Genomic DNA, 19,866 nt, shown 5'->3' with positions numbered 1-19,866 from the left:
AATCCAGGTTTTGGTACAAAGACAGCTTTCCAAGATACAAGTATCTTGCAGTGTAACATGAATACTTCCCTGCCAACCAGGCAGCTCACTTTCACAGACAGGGTTTGGGCTACGCTGTGCTATTAATCACAGAACATCTAAACACACTAAACACAGCACAATCACTCTAAGCACAGCACCCGGTCAGATTGCCAAATCAATTCTTGTAACTTTTAAAAATAATGTGTTTGACATAAACTGAGAGAACAAGTCAGGGCGATGACAGTTCACTCTGCTAAAGGCAGCCCTAGATGTCTGTTGAGATCAAAAACGTGGACGATTTCTTGGAAGTGAGCAGAATAAATTTCCCCTCATCTCACTTTACTAAATGCTTCCAGCCCTTTTTAAAAATATCCCAAGTAATTCCACTACTCAAATGTCCAGTATTTCAAGTCTTGTTCTAAGGTTCACCTTCTTTGTCAGGGGATTCACCCTTCGCCTCATAACCCGAGTTCTCTCCCAAACTCGTAAGGCAAGCAATGGAGGATCATGCCGGATTCTGCCTTCCCAGAACTATGTCACGCTGCACAGAAAGTGAACATAGTCCCTTGTCATCTTTTGTTTCTAACAAGTTGGGTGATGCTACAAAAAAGACTTACAGTGTATGCCATTGCTGTTATTTAAGAGAATAACACTGACCCCAGAGACAAATGTAGGTCGTGCTACAAAGTGGCAGTTATTTATGGAGATGTACTGATAATTACAGCGTCAACTGTAAGAACTCATACCCCTTTCCCTGTTTGGGAAACCCTTAGATAAACAGTGACACTACCCAGTGAAAAAACATCAGCACTGTGTATCTCCGTCAGGTGTGAGGGACTTACTGTCACTTGCACAGTACTCTCTGGCCCTTTGCACGTCTCTTACAGTTTCTGGGGGGAAAGATGTTTGCAGCCAGACATGGAGCCTCAGATAACATCAAGACCACCTTCTCAACATGACACACTATTACATTCCGGCACCGTCCCCTCTTCAGGCAACTCCACATGTGGAAAGTCTGCTCATTATCACTTTCTTCCTCTTACCTGTGTCTTTGAAGACCCTCTCATCGGGCTGCACTACGGAGCACAGGCTATTGAGCACAAGCGTGCCAAGCTTGGCAGCTGTGCGCTCAGATGACTTGTAGTAATCGAGGGCAGTGTTTGTCAGAACAAACCAGCGTTTCTTCATCTTCAGAGAGGACATCTTGTTGCTACTCTGAACCTCTTTATGAAGCCAGCCTAGCACAGGAACACAAACATGTCAATGGTTGTCTTTCACCACCACAGCAATCCTGTCTCTTGCCTGGTAGCTCTCTAACTCTGGGACCAGAGCTCCACCTCTGCACCTCTAGCTGGGACCTACCAGCTCTGCACTCGCTATAGCGGTATCCTGCACAGTCACTGTAAGAAATTAGCCCAAAATTTTCCACAGAGCTGTTCCATCCTTCAGCTCTATGTATTTTTTTATCAACGATCTGTGGTTTAGTTTGCCATCACCATGAGGGCATCCTCTATTCAGGATGCTTCCCTCACAAGTCACAAACATCTGAACAAATAATTTACAATTATTCTTCCAAAGAGATGCCAAATGCCTATCCAAACCTTGATGGAAGAGGTTTGGTGATACATGTCTTCTAGTAGAGAGGTCTGTAAGCATTACATGCATCTCTTCCTCCCGAGGTCAGACAAAATAATTTCTTTCTCATTTTAGATTCCTCACAAAAGAAAAACAAAAAGAAAAGAAAATTCAATACTATAAAAAAATGACAGTCTGCATTGCTAAAACTGTCAAAAAGACAATTTTCTATTCAGAGCTGTAAAAAGCAATGTCCACCCACAAGGCAAAAAGTTCAAAGAATGTGGGACTGAGCCCAGAGGTTCCATATAAAGAAAAGATAAAGAGGCAGACCTTCCTGAATATATGACTTCGTGGCTACACCGCTGTCACACAGATATCTTACTGTGAAGTGCAGAGCATACATTGACTTTGCAAAGGAGCATTCCTTTTTTTGTTTCATTAATGAACAATATGAGATGAAAGGAACTGTTGCCTTGCAACTAAGTATTTTGAATTTAAGGTACTCAAACTGTTGTCTGATAATCTGCTTTATATCACTCAGTCTCCTTGTAATGTTTAAGACTAGGATGGAAGGCTCATGCCACTTTTTGGTGATCCTTTTCTTCCTGCCCTCCTGCCTTGCCATGGCCACTCTCAGACCTTTATTCCCTCATAGATACTTTCTGGAAGATGTAAGGCAATTTGCTCATGCACTTCCTTTCCACAGATTGGATCAGGAGTGTCTTCGTACATTTAAGACCATGTGATGAGCTGGAAGTGCTAAGGAAATTTAAAAATATTTGAGACAAATGGGGGAATATTTTGTAATATGTGTGTGATCACTACTCATGCATCAGCTCCTCCATCTCCAACTAAGCTCTAACTAGAGACATAATCTAAATCTTTTGCTCAGCCTCAGAGAATTACTCTCACCTCACTGTGTCTACCAGAATCAGGTTAGTTTGTTTAGCTGAGGACAGCAGCAATCCCACAAAGATCTCTCTCCCTCCCTCTCTACATGACAGGTGTCAGAAGGAACAGAGCTTTCTGAAAACAAAAGCTGCAGTGTCATGTTATAGTCACTCTAAGCCAGCTGCTCCTAAAGAACAGCCATGCTCCCTCCTATTCCTGACAGCATTTGCTGGACATGTTGAAATAGGCTATGGAACTAACATCAGAAAACTAAACATATAAAGAAGTACTTATTTTTTTCCAGCTTTGGCTTTCTGAATCCACCTGACAGGGAATCAGATAAGAGCCAGTGCCAGCATAACACAGGACGTGGCAAGCAGCAGACTGGAAGGTGTAGGGGGGGGCAGAAAAAGATTGTTTTTGGGGAGCAGCTAAACCCTAAATTGGATTAGCTACAATCAAACCTCCCCCTCAGATTATAAATGGAAGATGAGTTTCACATGTCATAATTGCATTTATTTCCTTTTACCTCTCACAAGGAATTCCTGGCCATCAACCTTAGATTCGCCTTTTGGTTTCTGCAGCAGGGAAATCCAGTGATGCATCTCCTCAGGGGTGTCGCTGTTGCAGTGAATCACTCGATTTGCTGTGATGATCACAAAAGAATTTGGTCTGCCAGAAAATAAAAACATTAAAATTGGTCGTAACCGTACAAATATCTCAACTCACCCAAAGCCATGTCCTCTACCTTCCCATAAACAATGCAGAAAAGATTCTCTGAATACAAACTACAGAGAAATGTAGAAACACTTGCAGACCTGTGCAGCTGGTCTGCAAACTGATGAATGCAGAGACCAGATAAATGGAATTAAATATCTTTCAAAAGCTATTTCCAAAGACTAGAAAACATTAATTAGCTAATGCCCAGCTGTAAAATGTCCTGGGTTCATAAGCAAAGGACTTTGTTCTACCTTCTGATTGGACTGAGCTAGTGCTAGTACCACTGGGCTGAGCTAGTACAGCCATTCTCCTTGTACTTATTAAAACCAGTGATGCAGCAGCGAACGTAGGTCCCAGCAGGGTCAGCTAAAATGGGTTTGAGACTGGTTTTAGAAAGAATGAGCCGATCCTGACAAAACAGAGGAAAAACTGTTATGTTGCTCCTAGATGAATTTGCCCTTCTCTTGCAACAGACAAATGTGTCCTACCAAAAGAATATTCACAATTCTGCACAGAATTGATGCTTTACAGGAAAATGGAAAAATAAAAGTATGACCAGTTCCAAGAGGATAGACTCAGAAAGCTTTGAAAGCAAACACAGATTTCTATGAGAAAACAGAGAAATTGAAAAGTAGAATGCAAGTATGAAGCAAAGGTAAAAGGTGCAAATCAAGCCACTGCATAAACCTATGGAATATTAAAATAAGCTGCATAAAAACATTGGTTGAAAAATAAGCAGTCTCCTCAGAATTTGTTTAACTTTGATTCAAACATTGGTACTCAGCAGGTGCATGAACAAGGTTTGACTCTTCAGCTTACTATTTGTGCCTAGTTTTTTTACTGGGACACAGATTAACTATGAGGAGTCCAGGCTGAGAACTGGCTAAAATATTTTGATCAATGAAATCTTAAGTTTGTTACTGAGATATGCATTTTCTAAGCTAGTAACCCCAAAGTCCCGGCAACCTGTGAGAAAAAAACCAGACCATAGAGGTAAATAACATAATAGCTAACATTTTACTTCAGCACTGTAGCGAGAAGCTTTGCCCTGGCTGAACCTGTTAACACTGTAGGAAATAATTAAATGTTAACGTAAAGTGATATGAAATGTCCCATAATCTCTTCTCTGAAACTAACCAATCTGTGAACTAAAGATCTGTGCTTGTTGCATTGCAAAGATTTCAAGAAAAGTACAGATTTTTACATTCATCCATTATTCTTCCACAATGTTGTTTTTTTCCCTAAATTTACAAGATAAACTCGAAATTACGCTGTTGAAAAACTGGAAGTGCTGCTTTTGCTGGACATTTTTGTTCAGTGTTAATAATAGGTAAGACCATAATTTCTTGACATTGAGATTATGCTGTTCTCACTTTTAAGATGGAATGGAGTATCTAAACTCTCACTCAGAAAATACACTCGTGAACTTCATGCCTATGAAGTGACATAGCTTGAAACAACCTGAAGATGTCAGTTGAGTTTGTTTGTTTGGAGATAAATTCTTATGAGTTTAAACAAATGCAAACCCCAAACAAAACCTGGACCTACCCACAAAAATGTGTCAGAGAGTTTCCAATCTAAGAGATGGTGAGATTGCTGTACCTACCTATCGGGATTGTCTGAGGCACAGACAGAGTCAATAAGCCCAACATCCAGGGTTCCCTGTACAGTGAGAGAGACACAGATAACAGGAATTGCTTGCATCTTAAATTACAGACATTCTCCTTCATGAATAGGATTGGAACTGAAAACATTCTTCTGAATTCCAATAGCTTGAGTAGAAATGAACATATGAGAAAGGCACGAGTGAGTCATCTTTGCTCCCTAAACAGCATGAGAAGATGTGCAAAGGCTCCACAAGACTGGAGAAAAAAGAGCTACAAATTTCCAGAGATCATTATGAAGGTCTAAAATGACCTCTGCCTCCATATCTCAGTACTAGCAAAACACATAAATACCCTATTCTTCCCAACTGCGTGTCTTCTGTCTGGAATAACTGTGACCCAGTTCTGGAATTAGTCCCATAATTCCATCCAAAGACATTTTATCTGCATCTGCGTTTTATCAGCCCCCCCCTCCCCTCCAAACCAAAGAGGAGAGCCATTGGTGATCAAGCTGAGCCACCCACCACAACCACTATGTTCCCCACTGCTTACCCTCTTTTCTATCAGCTTTGCTGTTTCTTTATAATAATCGTCCAACTTTCTTATACTGCTCATGAACTACAGCACTGCAAGTGCTGGACAAACATGCACAAAATAGTTAAACACAGAGGGCTCTAAACATGCCCACAGACTGGTTGCACAGTAACTTACCACAGCATTCTTTGGATTGGCCTGTTCGTCTTGCATTTCCCTCAGCTGCTGTGCTGTAGCGCTGTGTACTCGGCTCAGGACATTAAACCAACCGCTGGCAATCAAAACAGACTCAAAGTTAAGATCTGGGTAGTGAAGCTAGCTCTAGAATATGATCAAGGAACCTGGAAAGCTGCCTGTGGGAAAATTTCTTCATTCACAATTTCCTGAGGACTATGCTACAAAATATCTCTTGGGCTGATCATACCAGACTTTAATTAGTCTTCCTTCCTCCTTATTTATCCATGAAAATTCTGTGCACGTTCTCCAACCCACTGACAGCTGCTCCCGCAAAATCCAGTTTTCTACTTGCTATTCAAGGAACTGTAAGCAGGCAGTGGCCTCACCAGGGAGCACAGGTCAGCAGACTGAGAAGAGCATACAGCAGTTGTGAAGACTGGGTCAGTTGGGAATCTTCCTGGACTAGAGTCCTACAGATGCCTGGGAGCCTTCTTAACTAGTCTCTCTCTGATCTGCTCATAAACTTGAAAGTCATATGGCTGTCAGTTAATCATGGTTTTTTTTATAAGTTAATTGGGAGTTATTTGTCTGTGAAAGGGCTTCTCGTTACAGACATATCTGGAGGCTAATCTCTGTTGCAGAACAAGCAGATTCTTATCTGCAGCTTCCAGTGAGATCAGCAAACATCTAGACTTCATGGAGGATTGTCAAATTGGATACCCTACAACATCTGCTAATCTGCCCTTTGCTAATGCAAGCGTTGGTGCTTTCTTCTCCCTCAGAACAGAGACTGATATGGCATTGACAGAGGCCACATTTGGTTTGCGCTTGCCCTAGTAATTCTGCAATGTTATCTTAGGGCATGCCTATTCCAGTTGGTGAAGTTCTGGGTTAGGAAGTTACTGTTTCTTCAGCTACTACCCTTTGAATTTGGCCTGTTTCTTGTTCATGTGACTGTTCTTTAGTGTATTTCTGTTACTTTCCCCCTTCCTCTCCCTACACCCAAATGAAGTAACAACAGACTCTAAATAACTTCACAGAATCAGATTAAAGTAGATCAGAGAAACAGTTACGGTGGCTGGGCTGAGAGAGCAGAAGCCTTGATAAGAGCGGGAAAAGTGGGAAGACATGAGCATCTAAGGACAGTAACCTCTTAACTTGGCTTTGCATAGCCAGAACAGGTTGTCCAACCTGCCATTAAACAACTGATTCCCACTGCCTGGCGAGGACAGCAAGAAGGAAGGACATGAGTCATTTGTTTGCTTTGCACTGGGAAGATTTTATCAGATGACACTACAGACTCTGATAAGCTGCAGCCTTTTCTCTGTCTCCTGGATAAAACCCAGCTGCTCTCGCAATCATTTACAGACAACATGAATAGAGTTTTTGTTTGATTTAAGATTCCATTTAATAAATAAATCAGCTATTAGATGTTACAGTTTATATTAAGGTTTTGTGTGTCTCCTGAAGTAACCCTTGAATTCAGCATGCTCACAGCCACATAAGAAGGTGGCAGTCCTGTGACTGACTGATAGGATGAACCACCATCTCAGTAGCTGCAACAGGGAGTCCCCAAAGTACCTCCCAGTAAGCACAAAATGACACTCTGGAACAAATCCCCTCTTTCCTCCAGCAAAAGGGAATTGATTATGTTTCCCAGGCTCTCCCATGAGTAGTTGGGTCAGACCTGCACTGAATGAACAAACCTAACAAAACTCCCTCTTTTACCTGGCATCTTCTGGTGACTCTGCGACAATGTGATATACTCTGTCTTCTGTCACAATGTCCAAGGCATTCTCCTTTTCATGAATGTCCACAATCTCCCTGCAACACAGCAAATCACAAGAGCCAAAACTGAAAACCTTTCACAGGCATAAATTCCACCTGGCCAATTTTTTTTCACATCGAGCCATTCACCATACAGAAGGGAAATCACTGGTTCAGATGGCTTGTAACTCTGACAGAAATACAAAATTCCTCTAATAGACATTAAGACTTTTAGGGTCCCCTTAAAAAGATTTGTAAAGTTAATCTACTACAAAAGCAAAGCTTAAGGTGGTTTTCTTCAAGACACCAGCAGACTAGATGGAAGAAGAGATAACAGGGAAGTTGATATAGAGGGCTGTTTACAAAGTGGGGTGTGCCACTCTTTTTGGCACTTTACAGGCCCACATGATGCTAATAGGTGACTAGGCTCTCCCTTCTTACAGCAGGAGCTGAGGAATTGGCTACGGCAGCAAAAAGAGTACTCAGGGCTCAGGAAAAGGCATAGTACATGCTGCCAAATTCAAATCCCGCTGTGAGGTTCATACCACCTCTGTGAAATGCCTGGAGAAGCCAGGAAACAGATGGAGTCAGGGTAGGGGAGAATGCATGAGGTATGTACTTAATTAGCCCCTCCTGGTCTGGCTCCATCCATGGCTTGGAAAGAGCTTCTGCCAGATTATGAAATGCAAGACTGGAAAAAGAACTACCAAGTAATTCCAGACTCCCTCCAGACTAAAACTAGAAGCTCTAATTGTCTTTTCCTTCCCTTACATTTCTGGTTCTCCCAGCCCTATGGGAAATATGTAGGCCAATAAACTGGCATCATTATTGATTTAGAGAGTGAATACTAGGGTTCAAAAGGATTTATTCTTCACTCACTTTGCCCTTCTGATATCAATTGTCCCCTTCAGCTTTTCCTCGCTATCATTCTCAAAGTACATCAGCTTGGATTCTCGAAGCACAAACCAACGGCGTTTCCAGTTGCGGCGTGAAAGTGTTGACATGCCTCCACCTTTTTTATAGAGCCAGCCTGACTTCAGTGCCTCTTGCTTGGTGCGGAACCACATGAAGGCCTCGTTCTTCAGAACACACCAGCGCCGCCTCCATGGGTTCATGAGACCTCCTGCAAAGCGAGGGAGCAAGGTTTCATCAGACATGCAACAAGAGCCACGTTTCCATTCTGATCCTGCTTCATGGGCACTTAGTTGCCACTTCAGTTCCTAACATGAAACAAAGGAGCTGAGGGAGAGAAACAAGGTTATGCTTAAGTTTGGACAGAGAAAAAACAGAACAAGCTAGTGAAACAAACACAAAATATAGAAATATATGCACTACTCAAATATTTTTGTATTGTCTTCAGTTTTGTAGCTCAGAATGAGTCATTTAAGCCCATACCAAGTAGGCACAATTAGGTCTCAGTGGCAAAGATATCCAGTCTAATTCCCTGTCATCCACTTCCTAGCTCTTTGTTTTATTTGCTTGTTTTAAATAAAAGAAGAAAAGAAGAAGAGAGAGTAAACAGAGATCTAAGAGCAGATGAAGACAATGATTCTGGAGAAACAGAAGAGGAAAGCAGGTTTCCTGGATTCCATCCTTCCATAGCTTTGGCTAAAGCCGCTTACCCTTCATGTAGAGATAGCTGTGAAAATAGGGTGGTCCTGAGCCATTGAAGATAGTGACTCGTCCATTACAAAACTCTTCATCTGTATCAATGTAAACATCCACTTCTTCTTCACTGTCCAGAAACTAAAAGAAAAAGAAGAAATACAGGCTACTTGGGTTCTCCTGGTCACAGGAGGACTGGAGCAAAGTAACAAGGCCAGAGAAGTCACATGATCAGAAGGTGCGAAACGACACATACTCCCTTTACAAAAAAAGCAATACAGTAAAACTAGAGGCTTGACAGCTTACCCATTAATGCCTAAAGCAAGAGTCTCCAGAGCATGGAATTTTCATACCAGAAAGGAGAGTGACATTCAGCAGTGGATGTGGCTAGAAAACTCCAGTTACCTGCAGTAACAAACCTTCCTGTTTCAAGGCAGAGCCCACAGTCCAAAATCTGATTTAATGGGATTAAGAGAGAATTTTTCATTTCGGAGGATTTTTCTGATTTTTTTGGCAGACATGCCAAGATGCTGGACAAGATGGAGCACTAATCTAACCCCAGTAAGGAAATGCCTTGCTTTCGGTTGATTAGGAAAAAAAGCACATTCCAGGATAACTGAACCCTAAAAACAAAGATCTAAATTACTGAAATAATAGTACAGTATTTACTCATCCCTGTTCTTCAACTAGATTATGGCCCTCAGCCATAAGAAAGTACTTCACACATGAAATCCCAAATTACCCTATCATTTCCTTTACCTTAAATACAACTTCCTACTAAGAAAGGCAGTTCCTTAGACCTTTTCCTTCCTCAGATGCATGTTGCTTCTTTTCATTTTTCCCTTCTGTCCTCTCTCTGTGACGCCTTTGCGCTCCTCTTTTGTCTCATTCCTGTTCCACTCATTCATTCTCCCTCTCTTGCAATTAAGTTTCAAAAAGCAGGTACTCTTGGATCAGCAGCTACTGATGGGATCTTGACCCAGCTGCAGTTATCTCTTCCTGTGGCTCATGCCATGACATAGTATCAACCGGATTTTTCATGAGTCTTACTCACTGAGGAGCCCAATAAAGTCCTCCACTTCTATTTACATTTTAAGAAGAATGGTAGAAACTGGCCTAGGCTGTGACAGAATGATTCATGACTTAAAGATTACCTGACAGTGATCTGTGAGTTCCTGCCCACAAAGAAGGTACGTTTACTCAAGCAGATCACATCATAAAAAATTCTGATGGCTGGTAGCTAACATTAGGGAAATGCAAACAGGAAAAATCATGCAACTTTTTAAGAAGGGTCATAATCTGCCATTGGAAAAGAACAGCAAAGGAAGTAAAATGAATTCCTTAAAAAAAAACCCCCAAAATCAATCATTTTCTAAAAGATATTTGTAGTTCAAGTCTTTATTCTCAGGGACATCATTTATCTGAAGTATTTTCATGGCTGTCATTGGCTTCACACCTGAACTCCTCACAGTCTCATGTGGGCTTATCTGACATCCTGTTCTGTAAGGGGATTTATCGTTGCATTATTAAGCAACTAGCCTGAGGGCACTCAGGAAGTCCAGAGCCTAGTGTGGCATCTAAGCTGAAATGCTTCAAGTGCGAGGCTAATAGCCCAGCTTTACTACCCTGTCATTGTCCCTGTGTGTCCTGGTTTCGGCTGGGATAGAGTTAATTTTCTTCCTAGTAGCTGGTACAGTGCTGTGTTTTGGATTTAGTATGAGAATAACGTTGATAACACACCGATGTTTTAGTTGTTGCTAAGTAGTGCTTACACTAGTCAAGGGCTTTTCATCTTCTCGTGCCCTGCCAGCGAGAAGCTGGGAGGGTGCACGGCCAGGACAGCTGACCCAAACTGGCCCAAACTGGTATATTCCGTACCATATGACATCATGCTCAGTATATAAACTGGGGGGAGTTGGCCAGGGGGTGGTGACTGCTGCTCAGGAACTGGCTGGGCATCGGTTGGCGGGTGGTGAGCAATTGCATTGTGCATCACTTATTTTGTATATTCTTTTATCATTATTATTGTTATTACGATCCCTTCCTTTTCTGTCCTATTAAACTGTCTTTATCTCAACCCACGAATTTTACTTTTTTTTTCCCGTTTCTCTCCCCCATCCCACTGGGGGGAGGGGGAGTGAGCGAACTGCTGTGTGGTGTTGAGCTGCCTGCCGGGTTAAACCATGACACTGCGGTAGGAATGAAAAGGTTCAGTGGTCTTGGTTGTGTGCACCAGTACCCAGCCTGGATCAGCACAGTAATTTCTTCAAGCCTTAGAATAGCTTAACTTGTACACAGCAGCTGAAAATAAACTCTTGACTCTGAACAGTAACAGGACTAGAACAAGAGAAGTTTTAGTGATGGAAACAAATCAAACCCCAGCCTTTCCCATTTCCTCTTGTGACTGTCCACTAGAAGCTCAGGCTACTTCTGTGAAATCTCTCTAAGGTAGAACATATACCTACAAGATACTAGATGCCTGCTTTCAGTCTTCCTAAAGGGTGTTACGTTAATATATGGTGATGGAAACAATCTAAAATAGCCTAGGTACATATGTGCTAGCTTTTGTACCGGTAACACTGGACAGTCACAAGCCCTCTGGCCTTCAGCCTATCTATGAGTCTTCGCTTTTTTTCAAGCTGATTATTGATGTAAGAGAGAGTTATATATTAGTAACAATACCCAGAGCAAGCAGGCATACAGTAAGAAGGCAAGGATGTTATAAATATCAACAAAGTCACGCTAATGTCCAGAAAGGTGAAGGGAGGGATTCTTACCGAGTCCAGGCTGCCACGGTTGGAGTCCAGGCTGGTACCATGGGAGTGTCTCAAACCTTCCTCACCGTTCAGGGGCTCAGCTGAGGCGCTACCTGCGTCTCCACAGCCATCAAACTCCTCATGGTCATAGTCAGACTCCACATCCGGGGGGGAAGTGTAAATCGGCTCTCCCACCTCTCCGCTGTTACTCCTCTGCGTATCTGAGACAGTGCTGTAAATGCTTTCTGCTGGGTCAGATAGGGCTCTCTGCTCCTTGGGGCTTGTGGTTCTTTCCACAGGTTGTCCTGGAGCAGAGACAACCTCTCCCACTTCCCTTTGGAGAAGTGAAAGGCTTGTGTCCGCACCTTCCTCTGAGTAGTTATCGCTGTTTCTTGTGCCGTGCTGATTCAAGACCACCAAACTGGAAGTTGGCCGTCCTTCATCATCAGCATGAAAACCCTCATCCACTTCTTCCTCAGCTAGTGGTGCCACTAGGCTGCACTCAATGTTGAGTGTCCCCTCACTAGAAAGTGAGCGCTCTAAGTTCTGCACACTTTCATCCAGATTGCCAAAATCCAGCAGCTCCAAGAACTCCTGGGCAACCCTAGATGCCTCCTTTTCCAGCCTCTGGATCTCTTCTTCTCGCTGCCGATTGATTTCATTCCTGGTGTTTTCACAGATGATAGACATGTGATCCTCTTTCTGTTGCTGCAACTTCTCAATCTCCTTCTCCAGTCTTAAGATCTCCTCCATCTGACGTCTCTCTTCTTCTTGCAGGGGAATATCTACCTCCTCAGTCTTTACTGCTTCCACCTTAAAGAATTTATAATAGTGTTAAAGCAGTTTCTTCAACCTAAATGTGTTCCTTGCCTGGGCCTTTCATTCTTCCTACCTCCTGTGCTTGCCTTGTACTTCCCATCTGCAAAAAGATGACTCTAAGCATCCTCTCCTTTTCTGATCAGCATCTGCAATCATCCATGGTGCAAAAGCTGAAGGTAGAACTACGGGATCTTCAGGTAACCTCCCTTTTTCCAGCAGCCTACCTCCTTTCTGAATCGTACAAAGTAGCTCACTGGGATCAGCGAATTTTTAGAAAAGCCTCTCTGTCTGCTGCTCATGTTACAGCCCTTTGTACACTACAATTTGGATAAAAGCATTCTGAAAGTCCGTCCTCTCTTTTTGAACTATCTCACACACATACACACATATAGGAGAAAGCAACGATATACGAATACATATATGCATAGCTTGCTTACGAGCTGAAGATTTCCCAGAAATTCATTAAAACATTTGTGGATTTTGTTGCTTCCTGAGCTGGGGGTCTGACTATCAGAATCTAGGTCTGGAAGGGATATTTGCAATGAAGCAGGACTGTATCCACTCCAACCCCACCCCATCAAAACTCCATCGGCATTCTTTAGCATCACTGGACGGATGATGGCTAGCCGGCTGCTGAAGGCTCTGTCTTCCTCTATTCTCCACACTGAAGTAACAGGAAATTTCTAGCAAGTACATTATAATTAGAAGACGGAAGATACTGGGTAACTTTCACTGACATTTAGCTATAAGATAAAGCCACCCTCCCCTCCGTGGAGGATGCTGAAAACATACACAGACAAGAAAAAGCAAAAATAAATTCCAAAAGGATTTAATGTGCTTCCTGATAGGAGTATGACAATGCAGGCAATGAATTGACCTGCTTAAGCCACAATCCTTGTTTTCTTTACAGTTACCCTGTTGCTTGTTCTCTACTTGACTTACTTGTGGACAAATGCATTTTTATACTCTAATCTGTCATCTCTCCTGAACAGAGCTGGCCTGAAACCGGGGAACAAATGGTTTGGAAAAAGAAATAAGAAGATACACAGCTGTTTTCACACACCTCAGGGTAGGTGGTCTGCTCTTTGATATCTCAAGTACCAACAAACAATTAGATCAGTTACAAGGGGTTTATTTTAGCCATGGTAGCAGCCGTCTGTACTCTTATTTTTGCTGTTACAGGCAACAATCCAGCAAAACAGACTGTGACACAGAGTAGCACATCACAAGGTCATGTAATAAGCTCAATCAGTAGAGACAAAAAAGGATGCTACGTGTTCAATACATAAATTTTCAAATAGGAACTATGCAAGCTGGTACACAAGCCTTGAAAAAAACCCACCTTGTTAACTCTATGCACCTCTGCCAAAGCCAAACACCTGCAGGTTTTGAGTGAACAAAGCCCATTTTTTAAATAGTGTTGCCACAATAACAATATTAGCTCCAGGCGAAGCATAGGCAATGAAGGACCCTTCACAGATACTCAGAGAAGACATATGAAAAGAATAACTGTTAAACTTACCTGAGCCACCTGGAGTAGCGCATTCAGTTGCTCCTTTTCTCTGTTAAAAAACAAGACATGATAGTCAGAGACAGACTGACTCCTACATGAGGCTTTTAGAATTACATGGACACATCATCCTTCCATGGATAAGGTTAAAATAAGGTACCTGTTGTAAGACTGATTTAAAAGCTTTTGTAATTTAGTAAAAATCCAATTCTCTGTGGTTGGCATGACCTTTGTGGATATAACAGATTTTCCCCATGTGCTTAACTTTCAGATCAATCAGGAAATTGGATTAGTTGGAACACACTAGGAAGGACATTGGAAACAGTGACAGAAAGGCAGATCAGTTAGACCCATGATAAATGTAAACAGAATCTTCTGAAGTACTTTATGTCCATGGATATTAAATGAGGTTGTACATGCATAATTGACAGATATTGGGAAATTGTGTTTGGTTTTTTTTTAAAACAGAATGGAATTATTGCAATACCAGCATTGAATTTGTGTTTTGTTTTGCTTTTACTGTATTAAAGCTCCCAAAAAGTTATTGAATTTTTGTACTTTGTTAAATGACTAAGCTGAGGACTTTCTATTCTGAAGACCTGGATACTCCAGCTTGCATTAACTTCTCAGTGGCATGCAAAACCTAGTTTACTAGTAAAGGCTGTAAGAGTCAGAGTTTGTTAGTAAACATGAGTAGAGGGAAAAAAAACTATCCCACAGTGCTGCATCTCCACTCAGATCAAAAAGGTTGTACTCCAAGGGAAAGCTGTCACTATGTCCAGTTTCTCCATAGCGAGTGCGCCACAAGCAGCTGAACAAGGAGACAGACAAATGCCAGGGTCATGCATAGGGAGCAGGGATAGGATGTGGCTGGATGGAAGAGTCTGCCTGTAGCAACCACTGTGCAGCTAAATTCAGACTGGCAGTGGTAACTTTCAAATCTATGATTCAACCTCAAGCCGAACAGGAGGGCAACAATATTTATTTCCCAGGCCCTGTGGCTTTTCGCAGCCAAATTCTAAATTGCAGTTGCAAGTCACAAAGTCCTTAAAGCTCCCACTCTTGCTCTCTCTCTCAAAAAAAAAATCCAGGGAACGTTTATAAATGAAGCTGACATAAGTGAGATCCAGATGGTTCCAAATCTACTGAAAGATCTCTAATAGTAGTCATGAGTTAAACAACTGCCTTAAATGATATGAAGGTTCAAGAAGCAGAGCCATTTTAAAACAAATCAGGAATACCACCTACAGTCTACACACTAATTCCTGCAACTGTTCCTCACATTTTTTAGACCCCTGATATTTCTTGCTGCTTTCCATCCATCTCCAACTGATCCACACTCTTCCTGAAATGTGATACCCTAAACTAGGGACAGTACTCCAACTGAAGCCTTACCAGTGCCAAGCAGAACAGAAGAATCACCCCACATCTTACAGAAACAATCTTGTTTATAGACGGCATTTGCTTTCTCCTCTCACACAGCACGACACTGCTGACTAATACTCAACTTAGCCTCCAGACCTTCTTCCTGCTGTTGAAGCAGGCATTCCTCCTTCTCTCTCTGTGCATTTGATTATTCCTAACTGTAGATCTGCATATGTCTGTATTGAATGTTATCCTATGTTTTTCAGACCATTTCTTTAATTTGCCAAAATTATTTGAATTGTAATCCTGTCTAGCTATATACTTACAGCCCCTCACCAGATGGTTTTATCTGCAAATTTAATAAGGATACTCATATTTCCTCATTCAGCTTATTATGAAAACATAGCACTAGTACCATATCCAGCACAGACCATGGAAGAATCCCATTCAAGAGTTGTCTCCTATTTAACAAAAAACTACTATTGTTTACTAATTAAAATGCAATAATACAATGCAGTAAACCCATAAATCCTAGTCTTGTTTCATCTACTTTTTTCCAAACCACGTTCCTTATAGTGTCTTAGAGTATTGCCATGACATGTCAAAAGCCCTTACCTACTCAAAGTCAAGTTACCTACCCTCTATGGCTTTTCCCTATTCACAAGGCATGTCATCAGCTATCACAGAAGGAAACAGGTAACTTTAATGCTGTTTGTTCTTCAGAAATCCACATTGGCTCTTAACTCCTTTATCATGCATTTACAACTGTTTGATTATTTGTTTCAGTATCTTCCTGAAATTGAGCTTAGGCTGACTGGTCCACAATTCCCTCGTTCTTCCTTTTCCCATTTTAAAAGGGGGTCATTATGTTTGGAATTTTCCAGTTTTATGGAAACTCCATTGCTATCCACAAAGGAGGAGAAAGAGAATAGCTACTGATTCAAACTGCTTCAGCCAGTTCTCGAAGTACCCAAACATTAATTTCACCAAGTCTGGATTACTTCTTTGTAATCTGATTTATCTGAGCATTCTCTAACTTTTTATTTCCCTGCTAGGTTCTGAATTCTTGCACATCTGTGCTAATTGTATTTAGTGTCCAACAGCTCAGCCTTTTGGGGAAGACAAATAAAAATATCATCAAATACCTCAGCTTTCTCAACATTATAATTTTTTCTTCCTGTTGAACAGTAGACCAAATTGCTCCATGTCTCCCTTTTACTAACAGTGTATGCACAATAACTGCACACAAACTTTTAGTTCGTTATAGCTCAGTTTGCATCTTGGTCCTTCTAATTTTGTCTCTGCGTGTGTGCTGGGTTTTTTTCCTTATTCTCAGTAGATTAACTGATTTGCAATTTCTGTGGACTTCCACCTCATTTTTGAGGTCAAATGGAAGTTCAGGATTTAGCCAAGTTGGTCTGCTAGTACCTTTTTGGCTACTCACTCTGAATGAAGCCATTTGACATCAAGTGGAGAATGAAAGCAAAATGAGCAGTTCACCTGATTCCTAGAAACACTGACACTTCTTTACAATAATGCTGGGTTCAACACATCTTTCATGGGCTGGGAACTAAAGGGCAGGGGCAGAAACACACTAGAACAAATAAGCTAAATAGGTCATTTTATCTAAAACTAGGTAGGGACAAGCTCAGCTTAGTACAATGAGGACTTTAGACCTGAGAGAGTGTCTTGTAGCATTTGATATCTGCAAACTAGTTACTGACATTCTGAACTTGCACAGCTTCATGTTGCTGATGAGGCTGTTGTTGAAAATTGTCACATCGATAAAATGGAGCCTTCAGTGTTGTTCAACAGATTCCTTGACCAAACTGTTCATCATTGGTGTCACTGACTCCATGTCTTGTCCCAGCAGATACATCACCCTACTGTCTCCAGTGAATCCGCAGGCAATCTCTTTTCCTTGTGACATGCTTCTAACCTTGAATTTTCTGATGCTTGTCACACATCTTAGCCTGCCAAGATCCAACTTTGGGACAAGTATGTAACAAAAGCCTGTAAGAAACGTAACCAACTATTTATGAAAAACTTAAAATGTCACAGGATTATTTGTTCAAACTTATATAATAATCTCGTAGTTGAAGTTTTATGCGTCTTAAAACAAAAAATTATCAAGAGAGACACCCAGTTTGGAAAAGACGTAGGTAACCATGGAGCGAACAGTAAACGATGCATGAGGTACAGGATTCTCAACAGGTGTACTGTCACTGCTCACAGATTGTCTCTTTTTGTCACATTAGCTTTTCCTTTCCCCTCCTGACCTCTTGACACATCTGTATCCCTGATGAGAGATACACAGCAGCAGGAACAGGGAGAGGACATGTATTCTCATGAGCATAAGAACTGCAGTAGCAGCACAGGTGCACTGCCCATCTTGCTCTCTGACCCAGCTTACTAGACACACCAAGACCCATGAACTCGGGTACCTTCTCACACTGCTAATCCCTCCAGATTTTGGAAGACTGCATAAAACTTCCTTTACCACTGCAAAGGCAATAAGAAAATTATGCGTCTCTGCCCAGTCAGTGAAACTGCCTCCTTTCATGTACATTCCAAAGCAGAAAAACACCAAACAGAGGTAAAAATACACCAGAATTAGCTTTCCTAAAGGAAGCAGGACACTCCTTTTCCACTCTGCTTTTCTATTCTGAGCTGCCCACAGTCCACCCCAACCCTGCTCCCTAGCATTGGGACACTGTCTCATGCAATTGCTGTTCCATTGTTACCATCATGCCAGCACCCCAGACCCGCTTTTACACCTCAGCAGAGCTTTAGTGGTAGGGAACTGTGAGTGCAAGACACCATCTTGTACCTTTCCTTCACCTCTTCCTGTTTCCTCCTACGCGCCTCCTCTTCTTGCCACTGTCTTTCCTCTTCCTCTCTTCTGATCTGTTCTTCCTCTTCTTGCCTCCTTCTCTCCTCCGCTTCCTGCTTCCGCCTGAGTTCCTGCTGCAGCAGGTGCTGGTAGAGGCTGCGAGCCAGGCGGCCACGCCAGTGCTTCTGCAGGGTGACTGCAGAGGCCTTCAGTCGCAGCAGGCTCTTCTTCCAGAAGTATGCTCGGTAGTTCTTTTGGATTATAACAACACTGGCTAGCACCTTTTGATACTTCTTCCTAAAAACAGAACCAGACACTTAATGCGCCATGAAGCAATACAGCTTTGCATTTACCATGCCCTGGTATATTGACCAATCTTACCACATCCACGGAAAAATGAATTTGGAAAAATATTGCTCAGAAATGACACAATTTCTGTTCCTCTACTGCCACTACCCGTAAATCATATTCTCCTCACTGTTCTCACTCCTGTATCTACCACTGGTTTGTTTCCATGGGCACCTACTTTTGTGAAGACCCTCAGAGGATGAAGGACAGATATTTGGCACATGGAAAGAGAAGATCCACTAGCCCAAAGTCTCCTTGCATTGCACATCACACACACTGTGCAATTAGCATAATCACTCAGTGTGGATTTATTATAATAAAAATATACAAATGGCCTTACTATATAAGAACAAAGTCCCATCTTTTAAGTGGACAAAAGCAAATTACTCCAGAAAATGCAAAAACAGGGCAAAAATAGATCTGGTCACATTAATCTCATATTGTTTGGGGGAAAACACAGTGATACTACAATACTGATTGCTGAATGTAACATTGTAACAGGCTGTCATAAACATATACTTATACTGCACAACATTTTGCTTAAACAATAATTATATCAATCAACTTTGCCATACTTTAAAACCAAAAAACATGGTAGGGCCCTAAAAGAAAAGAATCATCATTCAGTATTTCTGTAGTCTGGTGAAGTTCTAGAAAAGTCAGTTCTTGCCTCTGCATTATAGAATATTTTTATCAAGGACCTGAAAAAAAAGTCACTGGTAGAAGTTTGTACATGATGCACAAACTGGGCAAATAACAAAAGGGTTACTATTACACAGTAATCTGGATCAATTTGTAAGCTAGATTCAAGCAAACATTAAACAATTCAAAAGAGCCAAACATAAGGTCTTCTGTTGAAGAACCAAAGGCCAAACACACCTGATGTGGGATTATGTTAGGAAGCGGCAAGTCAAAAAAGGATTTAGGGGCCACGGGGATCATCAGGTGAAGGCACACTCCCAACACAATGCTATAGAAAAAAATACTACTGGCGTTCTTATACTTGCAGGCAGAAATACTGTGTAGAAGGGGACCGCACTGCTACTTTTATCGTGTGTTCAGTGTTAGCACCTCCATTTCAAGAACAATGTTAGACCCTCAAGTGATTTCTGAGGAAGCAGGACTGGAACCAGAAATCCTGGCTTATAGACAGATACCGCTTGCTCCATGACTTTAAGAAAGAGAAAGCTAAGGAAAGGCTTGATCCCAGTCAAAGTACCCACATTTTTGGGTGGCATTTCTATTTATCCAACAGGGGACATAACAAGATTTAATTGACCTGAAGCTGAAGTCTATTCACACTGGAAATAAGCGGACATTTTTTAAAGTAATTGAATA

The 19,866-nt window shown here is 41.7% G+C and overlaps 1 protein-coding gene across 1 annotated transcript in view; it reads right to left on the bottom strand.

Moving 5' to 3' along the window:
• LOC103918180 (unconventional myosin-X-like) overlaps positions 1 to 19,866 on the bottom strand; it is a 97,831-nt gene that overhangs the window by 13,315 nt on the left and 64,650 nt on the right. The window contains exons 24-33 of the mRNA XM_009325441.1: positions 18,178 to 18,477; positions 13,995 to 14,034; positions 11,675 to 12,466; positions 8,915 to 9,038; positions 8,172 to 8,415; positions 7,254 to 7,349; positions 5,526 to 5,619; positions 4,817 to 4,872; positions 3,020 to 3,162; positions 1,065 to 1,259 (exon numbers count right to left, since the gene is read on the bottom strand). Coding sequence (XP_009323716.1) covers positions 1,065 to 1,259; positions 3,020 to 3,162; positions 4,817 to 4,872; positions 5,526 to 5,619; positions 7,254 to 7,349; positions 8,172 to 8,415; positions 8,915 to 9,038; positions 11,675 to 12,466; positions 13,995 to 14,034; positions 18,178 to 18,477 — 2,084 coding nt within the window. The remainder of the gene's footprint in view (positions 1 to 1,064; positions 1,260 to 3,019; positions 3,163 to 4,816; positions 4,873 to 5,525; positions 5,620 to 7,253; positions 7,350 to 8,171; positions 8,416 to 8,914; positions 9,039 to 11,674; positions 12,467 to 13,994; positions 14,035 to 18,177; positions 18,478 to 19,866) is intronic.

This window comes from Pygoscelis adeliae, unplaced genomic scaffold (assembly GCF_000699105.1).
Source record: "Pygoscelis adeliae isolate BGI_AS28 unplaced genomic scaffold, ASM69910v1 Scaffold106, whole genome shotgun sequence".
NCBI lineage: Eukaryota > Metazoa > Chordata > Aves > Sphenisciformes > Spheniscidae > Pygoscelis > Pygoscelis adeliae.
This window is presented reverse-complemented; position numbering and strand designations above follow the sequence as displayed.